Here is a 9,625-nt window from a genome sequence, read left to right as displayed (position 1 = left end):
GGGCACTGATGGGCTCTGGGGACACCACTTTGGGAAGGGGGCGCTTCCCTCCAGCACAAGAGGCTGAGAAGCAGTCCCAGCTCAGTTCAGGGACACTGCCATCCCTCAGGGGCCGTGTCCCCTCTCCAAAGTGAAGACATCCTGTCCCCTCAGGGCCCATGTTCCCTCTCTGGTGCAAAGATAGGCCTCACACCCTCGGTGCGTGTCCCCTCAGAGCTCATGTCCTCTCAGGGCCGGTGTCAGGGCTCTTGTCCATCTATCCCACCTGTCCATCCATCTCTGTCTCACCTGTCCATCTCTGTCCACAGAGCCACGAGGTGCAGATGGAGCTGCAGGTGATTGTCTCTGGTCCTGCCCCTGTCAAAGTGTTCCACCTGTCCATCCATTCCACCTGTCCACCCGCCCGTCCCCTCGGCCTGTGTCCCCTCAGGGCTCGTGTCCCCCTCCAGCACGGAGACAAGCCCGTCCTCTCAGGGCTCGTGTCCCACCAAGCCCCGTGCCCCATCTGGGCTGGCGTCCCCTGGGCTGGTGTTTCCTTAGTGCCCAGGTCCCCTCAGGGTGGCCCGTGTCCCCTTCAGGGTGGACCATGTCCCTTCAGGGTGCCTCGTGTCCCCTCAGGATGGTTTGTGTCCCCTTAGGACCCTTGTCCCCGCAGGGTAGCCCATGTTCCCTCAAGGTGGCCCGTATCCCCTCAGAGTGGCTCGTGTCCCCTCAGGGCCCGTGTCCCCTCAGGGTGGCCCGTGTCCCCTCAGGACTCGTGTCCCCTCAGGGCTGCTCCCGTCCCCTCAGGGCTGCTCGTGTCCCCTCACGTTCGCGCACAGCCCCGCGCGGGGCCGGTTCGGCCGCAGCCCCGCCCCGCTGCAGCCCCGCGCGTGCTCGGAGCGGCCCCGCCGCCGCCGCTCGGGGTCACTTTGAGTGAGGCGGCGCCATCGCCATGTTGAACCAGCTGCTGGGGCCGCGCTACGCGGAACTGCTGCGGACCTGGTGAGGAGCTGCCGGGTTGCCCACGCCGCGCTGGGGCTGCCCGCTTCCACCCGGGGCTCTCCGTCCGCTCCGAGCCGGGCTCTGCTCGCCCCGCCCGGGTCTGTCCGCTCGGCCCGGGGCTCCGCGCTCCCCTCACCGCGTCCTCCGGACACGGCCGCGCACTCAGCGCGCTCTGTGGGAGCCTGAGGGAGCCTGAAGGGCATCCCGGCCCCTGCCCGAGGCCTCCCCGCTCCCTCCGCGTCCTGTGAGGGTCGCTGGGGACGGTGCTGGGGTGCGGAGCAGCGCTGGGGCCGGGCTGAGGGCCCGAGGAGCCGGGGAAAGGCTTGCGGCCCACCCGGCGCTGGCTGTTCCACGTTCGGTAATACAGCAGTGCCGTGGGTGCCCTTTGTAGGGCTGTGGGAGGCAAGAGGACGGGGCAGAACCGACGGGATGTGGCGGCCGCCATGTATGGTAGTGTGTCTTCTCTTCGCTGTGCAGTAGTCTTTTAAAGGGAAAGACTATGAACTTCTTCCTGTCAAATATCTTGGCTGCCCTGAGGAGTAATGCTGTTCCGTGTCTGTGAGGTTGTTTCAGTATTCCTGTGTCCAGCTTGGTCACCACGACATCAGAAGAACCCAAAGCTGTTGGAGAGTGCCCAGAGGAGCGACACGGAGCTGGGGAAGGGCTGAGGAGCAGCTGAGGGCACTTGGCTGGTTCAGCTGCAGCCCAGGAGACTGAGGGGAGGCTCCTCGGGGGCTGCAGCTCCTCCCTAGGGCAGGCACAGGGGCAGGGGCTGAGCTCTGCTCTGGCACAGGGACAGGAGCCCAGCAAGGGCTGCAGCTGTGCCAGGCCTTGGCATGGAGCTCAGGGCAAGGTTCTGCCCCCCGAGGCTGCTGGGCACTGCCCAGGCTGCCCAGGGAATGGTGGGCAGACCTCCAGGAGCTCCCAGGGGTGCTCAGGGTGGGGTTGCTGGGGTGGCTGTGCAGGGTTGGGATCAATGATCCCTATGGATGCCTTCTCACTCAGGATATTCTGGAATTCTAAGCTCTTTTCCTGATTGAAGTGCCTTTTTCAGGTACCTCAGCCATGAGCATCTGCCAGGCCTTTCCCAGTGGTAATTTGATGTTTCCCTGGGTGTGTCTCTCCTTTAGGACCCCCACCCTGGCGACATGGGGTGGTGTGGCTGGCATTGGGGTGATCTGGGCCACAGACTGGAAGCTGGTCTTGCAGTACGTTCCCTACATCGGCGGCAAGTACAAAACTGAAGACTGAGCTTCCCCCTAATGGTGAGTTTTGTTTGTGCATCTCTTGGCTTAATCAATAGAATTATAAAATCACAGAATCCCAGATGGGTTTGGGTTGGAAGGACCTTAAAGCTCACCCTGCTCAGCCCCTGCCATGAGCAGGGACACCTTCCACTATCCCAGCTTGCTCCAAGCCCTGTCCAGGACAGCCTAGCCTGGAACACTTGAACGCAATAACCCTGTGTTGGTGTGACAGTGGATATTTCCTCTTTGCCTGGGGCACAATATTTTTTTTTTCCTGTTTTTTAAATGGAGCTTCACAGAGCACCAAAGGATGACATATTCATTAGAATATGTTTTTCAATTATTATTTTGCAAGCAGTGTGTTTTCCACAACATAATGCAGTTCTTAAGAGGTCAAATAGAACTAATTTGGAACTTTTGACTTATCTTTACTTCTGTTCCTGAGCAGAAGAGCTACAAGCTTAGGGCTAGTTTTGTGACTGTGCAAATTCAGACTCCTTTCTGCTCCTTGTAACTGGTATTAAAAATAAATTTAATTTTCAGAGCTGGTTATTGTATTCCACAAATTCCTTGGGAGATTTGCTTTCTGGTTATTGTATTCCACAAATTCCTTGGGAGATTTGCTTTCTCAAGGTTTTGGTTCTTTTCCTTCTTTAAATGCATACCAGAAGTGCTGTTCTGAGTGTTCTGAAAGTTTGACCATTCCTAAAGCTGGAACAGCAATTGTATAATCCTTCTGTAGGGGCTCTAACTGCAGATTCTTTTTAGAAGGCAGGCTTTGATTTTCTTTATTCCTTGCTGCAGATAGAAGGGAGTCAGGAAGATTTTTCTATTAATTAAAGGATGCTAATGGAGAAACTCTGAGTCCAGAGCAAACTCTGTCCACCTCAGGTTTTGTTTGTTCTGGTCAGAATAACAGTTACATCTAAATGTTGATTAATAAAAGTGAGCTATTTGTGTTCCTGCTACACAGTACTTTGTAGGGAAGTCAGTCAGTCTGGAAAGCACAGACAGTACTTTTTAAGTCCTTTTTCAGCAATAGTTGTTGCAGTTTAAACAATTTACTGTTTGCAATCTTTGTATTGCACAGATCCTTCTGTAACCAAGAGAGGAATGAAACTTGTCTTGGACGTCACCTGAACTGGAGGGATTGTGGGTCACTGTGATGTTTACAGCCAAGTCACAGAACCATAAAATCACCCAATGGTTTGGGTGGGAAGGGTCTCAAAGCCCCTTCAGTGCCACCCCTGCCATGGGCAGGGACACCTTCCACCATCCAAGCCCTGTCCAACCTGGATGGAGAAAAGTTTTCAAGTGGAAAAGCTTTCAAGTTATGTAGTGGCAATTAAATTACCTTTCCTTCCTTAAAAAATTGTCAGTAGTAGGAGCACAGCTCTATTCCTGAGCCAACAGCCTCTGTTTCCCATTTTGGAGTAAGAATTTGTGGGAAGAGGAGCAAAGAAAGGGGATGTGTTTGTGGTGAGCTGTGCTCCCTTCCAGAGGGACTCCAGCCCTGCCCACCCACATCTGGATCAGCTCCTGTACCTGAAACTTCTCCCTGGATCCTGGAGGATCCTGAAATCTCTCAGTTGGCTGCTGTATGGAAATGTGCCCTTTGTTGATAGAGTGACAAAACTATCTTTTGTCTCCTTAAAAAGGGAAAGAGCCTAGAAGTTTCTCTCTTCAATTAGTTGAAAAGACACCTCATAGGACTTAGGAGATTATAGATTTATACACCATAAACTTAAGGATACCTAATTGGACAAAAGCCAAAAAGTCCTGCCTGAGCAATTAACTAGAAAAAGAAGAGAACAAAGGAACTAATGGCTTTTGTGAGGTGTTTTACCAGGAGCAAGGACCTCCTGCACCTAGCTCAGTTTTTCTCTGTAAAGAGTTTTGTTATTTTGCCTTTTATTAAAACTTTTCTGTTTCCAACACTACCACAAAAGCCATCCTGCTGATTTTATGCCTTCTAAGGTAGCTGAGCTATCTTGGGTGTGAAACAGATCTCCAAGAGCTGATGAGACCTGGCTTGAGGAGACCCCTGTTTCCCTGCTGTGGCTGTGTGCAGGAAGCTCTGCTTAACCACTGCTCTGTGTTTGTTGTAGGATTCTTTGCTGGAGAGTGTCTGGAGCCATCCGTCCTTGAGACCCTGCTGGGGTGACCCTGAAATCACTACAGATTCTGCAACAAGCTGTGCTCTGTCTGTGTGTCTGTCTATCTGTCCCATGAACAGCTGTGAGCAAATTCACCCTCACTGACCACTTCCTCTGAGCACTTTCCCAGCACATCTTGCCCTGATGGGAGCAGTTTATAAACCAGGTGTACAATGTACAAAATAAACCAAGTGAATGATTTTTGGGGGCTTGGGTTTTTTAGGATTTTGTGGGTGTGTGTGTCTTACCTTCTTAGTCCACATTCTTAAGACCAGATTCCTGGTTTGGTTTTGGGTTATAGAATCATGGAATGATTTGGGTTTGGATTGGGACACCTGGCACCATCCCAGGTTGCTCCAAGCCTTGTCCAGCCTGGCCTTGGACAATTCCAGGGATCCAGGGGCAGCCACAGCTGCTCTGGGCACTGTGTTACATCTTCAGCTTCTTGGACTGTGTCTGCCACATGTTTGCCTCTTTTCCTGTGCAGGTTCCTCAGGAATCAACCACTGGCTGCTAGGATGCTGGGCTTGATGATTTATTTATATCAATTACAGCTCTTGAGCTACTCTTAGGGATGTGCTGATTTTAGGCTCATGATCATTCCTGGGTCATTGTGGCCTCATGGATGCAGTTAACTTTTCACAGCCAATATTGCAGAGTTTCATGGTAGCAGATTCCTAAAATGTAGTTTAAAGAAAGGATTTGGGGTTTTTAACATCAATTCAATGATCTTTTTTTTAAGCTTTTCTGGCTTAATCTCGGGGCTTGAGGAAGGCAGGCCCCAAATCCTGGCTGTCTTTGTACCAGGATGAAAACCAGGGGTTCAGAGAGCTGCTCAGTTCTTAATTTGGGGTTTAAGTAGAAAAATCTATATTCTTAATTCATAGATCTGTTTATTTGTGAACTTAAATTGGTGGTGAAACAACCCCCAAACACAACCCTTTAGGTGAGAGTTTTTAGCTGTTAGAAAACCCCTACACAACCCTGTAGATGAGAGTTTTAGCTGTTAGAAAAAGGAAGAACAAGAATTATTTTGCTCTGGTCTCTGCCACTCAGCCACAGATGACTCAGACTCAGGGGCAAAAAGTTCATCCCTTTTCACAAAGACCAGAATTTACAAACAAACTTCCTCTGTGTGAGAACAGGGTCACTGCTTTCTCTCTGCTTAGTGCCCAATTTCATCTTGCTAGAATGTTTGGCTGTAGTGCAAGGTTTGAATCTCTTTAGGGGAAAATCCCACTTGTAGCTGTGCTGCCCATGTGTCACTGTCAGGGCTGTGTCACCCTCAGGGATGTTTCTATGGAAAACTGGTGGAAAACCTGCCCAAACAGTGGCACTATGCAGGACACTTGGATTACTTAATTAACAGTAAAAATTTCTTAGTGTTGCTTCAGCATCATCATTGTTAATTAATTGGGGGCAAATAACATCATTTTCACATGTAAAAACTGTCTTTGCTGCTCTGCTGTGTCCACTAAGATGCAATCACAGAATCCTGGAATATCCTGGGAAAGGGACCCACTGGGATCATCAGGGCAGCCCCTGTTCCTGCCCAGACACCCCAACAATCCCACCCTGAGCACCCCTGAGAGCTCCTGGAGCTCTGGGAGTGTTGGGGCAGCTTCCCTGGGATATGGAATAATGGGATAGTGGTGCTGGTTCCTCAGGCTGTCCCATCCCTGCTCCAGCAGGGCTCCTGACTGACCCTCAGGAGGTCAGAGCCTCCCCTTCACCTCAGGGTGCTGAGAGTGCAGCTTTGACAGCAGCAGCCTCTGCCTTACATAGGGTGCTGGTACTGATCCATTTCCAGCCAAACTGTGCCTGGAAATTTGGGAAGTTCTTGGGAAGTGGATGTTCTGTCAGCCTGGTTACAGACAGAACCTGCTGCACAGCAGCAGGATTGTAACCTCAGCTCTGGACAGCTCAGTCCCTGCCCTTACTTTCCCTGTGTGACACACCTGGGCAGGATGGGTGTCACCTGCTGCTTCAGAAATTCCCTGGGTTTGCCTTGTTCCATGGCTTGGAGATCATTGGGAAGGCTGGAGCTAGGGATCTGTGGTGTCCATCCCCCTGAGAACCCCGGGGTCCCCAAGCTGGCAGTCAGTGGTGACAGTCACCTTTACACAGTCCCAGTGGCAGAGGTGTGCCCAGCAGGTGAGATGAGATACTGAAAGGAGAAAAACATATTTAAAATCCCAGCTGTGTGCACAGGCAGCTCTGCAAGGAGTGCACAGAGCTTGGATTTGTTTGGAGATTGTTCAGCTCCTTGTTCTTCTTCATGCAGCATTTCCAGTGATGGATTTATTGCTAATTAATTCTAGAATTAGTGTAAAACTGGTTTAATTGCTATATTTCTTTTGCTACAAGAGCAAGAAACACACTCTTGAAAATACCTTCTGCATTCTTGGGCAAGTCTCTGTTAAAATTCAAATTATTACTGTTCAAGTGGCATGGGTGATCTTTCTAATTTAGAATATCCTAGCATTGCCTCTCTTCTAACAGTTTATTATTTTCATAATGAGCTATGAATGCCACATATGTTAGGAACAAAATAAAAACAATGACCTGACAGAGGGGGAAAAAGCTTTCCCTCCCAAACCTGGAGAGGGCCCAGAGGTAGCTTTGGATTTACAGCTGTGGGTTGATGATGTAAAGGGAGGTTTTGCATTCCTCCTGCCTCTTCCAAGTGTTTGCCCTTGTGGTGGTGCCCCCACTTCACTTCTCTCCTGGAATGTGCCAGTGGAGCTGGGACAGGGTTGGGTTTTTTCGTTCACTGCAGCCACCTGAGCACTGGGAGCCTGCCCAGCCCCTGTTGGTCTCTGCTCCTGGAGCAGCCTCTGCTGGGGCTCCTGGGTTGGGAATTCTGTGGCCAGCCCTGCTCTGGAATCAGCTCCTCTGCTGGCTCTGGGAATGCAGAGTAGGAAGCTTCAAACCAGGGATACCTGCAGAGTGAAATCAAGAGTTTTTCTGTCAGGATATCCTGCTGCTTCTTTCCATGTCTGACAACAACTGATTTTGGTGATTTTTGGGATTATCTGCTCATCCTGGGACAACACAGAGTCTCTGGCAGCTGAATCCATTTTCAGCTGGTGCTTCTACCTGCAAATACCTCACCTGGCAGTGTTCCCAGAGGAACACTGGAATATTTTCCCTTCAGCTCAAGAGTTCATTTCTACCCAAACATTTCACGCAGTCCTAGGAGAGAGTAAATGTTTTCCTTCCACAAACCGGTGCCAGCTGCCAGTGAAAACTGATTTTCCACCTCCTGATACCCTCAGCTCGAGGTCCAGAGGACGTGTGGGTATTCTCCCACAGACTGGCTTCCACATCCAAACAGCTCCACTTGCTCCAAGCTCTGCCAGTTCATTCTTAAAAAACACCTCTGAAGGTTTCACCGTGCTTCAGTTTCCCTTTTGCACTCCAGAGCTCCACATCAGTACAAGTTTTTGGTTACAGCAGTATACATTGAGCTGGATTTGAGGTTTGGGGTGTTTTTATTACAAAAAAAAAACCAGGGAAGTGCATCGATGGAAAATAGTGTGGGTTTGATCAATAGTAAGAATTGGAAGTTTTCCATCTCTTTTGTGCAAGATTGAAGGAAATAACAGCAATGGCAGAGCGAGACGAGACATTTCCTACCTGTGAGCCCAGAGGAGACAACACAAACCCCCACACCCGGTCCCTGGGGAGCCGGAATGCCTTCGGGGCAAAGCTCAGCATCGATCACATTGAAGACACCACCTCCACCCGCACGGATCTTAAACCTTTTTAAACAAAGTAAATGTAACCCAGCCCCTACGGGCGCACCTGGCTCTTGGGAATTGTTTCCCGTTTCTACTCCCGAGATGGACAATTTGCAGCCCGTTGTGGGGGTGTGGGCTTCCCTCGCATCCCTGACAAGTCTCACATCCTCCCTCATCTCCTGCTGCTTTTCAAACGAGGGAGTTTGAAACGAGTGAGTGAGCCCCGAGTTGAAAAGAAAAGGCAGTAAGTAATTCCCAAGCATGTGATGTTTAACGATGCCAGTGCTGGTTCCTGCCCTTGGGACAGACTGGGAATGAGAGGTGCTGTGGGAAGGGCCCTGGGGGTCCTGGTCAGTTGGATCTGAGTCACTGCTGGGTCCTGGCAGCCCCAAGGGCCACCCTGTGCTGGGGCACCAGGCCCAGGGAGGGATTGTCCCACTCTGCTCTGCCCTGGGGCAGCCTCAGCTCCAGTGCTGGGGGCACTTTGGGAGATCAGAAGGACCCAAAGCTGTTGGAGAGTGCCCAGAGGAGGGACACGGAGCTGGGGAAGGGCTGAGGAGCAGCTGAGGGCACTTGGCTGGTTCAGCTGCAGCCCAGGAGACTGAGGGGAGGCTCCTCGGGGGCTGCAGCTCCTCCCCAGGGCAGGCACAGGGGCAGGGGCTGAGCTCTGCTCTGGCACAGGGACAGGAGCCCAGCAAGGGCTGCAGCTGTGCCAGGCCTTGGCATGGAGCTCAGGGCAAGGTTCTGCCCCCCGAGGCTGCTGGGCACTGCCCAGGCTGCCCAGGCAATGGTGCCAAGGCTGCCAGAGCTGCAGGAGCTCCCAGGGCTGCTCAGGGTGGGAGTGTTGGGGTGGCTGTGCAGGGGCTGGGATCAATGATCCCTGAGGGTCCCTTCCAGGATTCTAAGTTGCTGGTTATTGACACAAATAGAATTTGATGTCAGACCAGAGCCGTGGCCAGATAGAGTGGTCACACTGCTGTGGGCACCCCTGCTGTAGTGTCCGACACTGATCCCTTCCAACTGCTGCTCCAAGCAGGATTCTTAACAAAAAGCTAATACATCATTCATTAAAGGAAAATTGATTTCTCTGACTTGCTTTGGGAAGGAGGCTGCCTTGTGGTGTTTCTCAACGTGTGGATACTGGAATGGAATGGCAGGAGCACAGCAGCTGGGATTCAGGTGCTGCCTGTGTCTCATTCCCAAAGCTGGGGTTCCCAGGTGGCCGTTCCCCGGCACACACCTCTCCTGGCGGTACCACAGCCGGGGATTCGCCACTGCAGCTGCAGTAGGTGTTGGTTTACACGCTTTCCTGAAAAACTTTTCATTGCTTTGTCTTCACTCCAGTTCCTCGTGTGCAGATTCCCCCCCCCCCCTTTTTTTTTTTTTTGCTGTGGTTTTTTTTTTTTTTTTTGTTGTTGTTGTTGTTGTTGTTGTTGTTGGGTTTTATTGAGCGATTTTTTTAGTATGCTTCTGTGGCACGGCACGAACCCCGAGC

General features: G+C 51.4%; 1 protein-coding gene across 1 annotated transcript; it reads left to right on the top strand.

The window, feature by feature from the left end:
* Positions 1-874: 874 nt before the first annotated feature.
* LOC128946922 (cytochrome b-c1 complex subunit 10) lies at positions 875-4,588 on the top strand. The gene is made up of 3 exons (XM_054290943.1): positions 875-984; positions 2,115-2,249; positions 4,340-4,588. The coding sequence occupies exons 1-2, from the start codon at positions 935-937 to the stop codon at positions 2,233-2,235; spliced, it is 171 nt and encodes a 56-aa protein (XP_054146918.1). The 5' UTR covers positions 875-934; the 3' UTR covers positions 2,236-2,249; positions 4,340-4,588.
* Positions 4,589-9,625: the final 5,037 nt, after the last annotated feature.

This window comes from Melozone crissalis, unplaced genomic scaffold (genome assembly GCF_028551555.1).
Source record: "Melozone crissalis strain CALT ecotype California unplaced genomic scaffold, PUWL_Pcris_2 ptg000088l_1, whole genome shotgun sequence".
In the NCBI taxonomy this organism is placed as follows: Eukaryota; Metazoa; Chordata; class Aves; order Passeriformes; family Passerellidae; genus Melozone; species Melozone crissalis.
The sequence above is the reverse complement of the archived record's forward strand: the minus strand, read 5'-3'. Positions and strand labels throughout refer to the sequence as shown.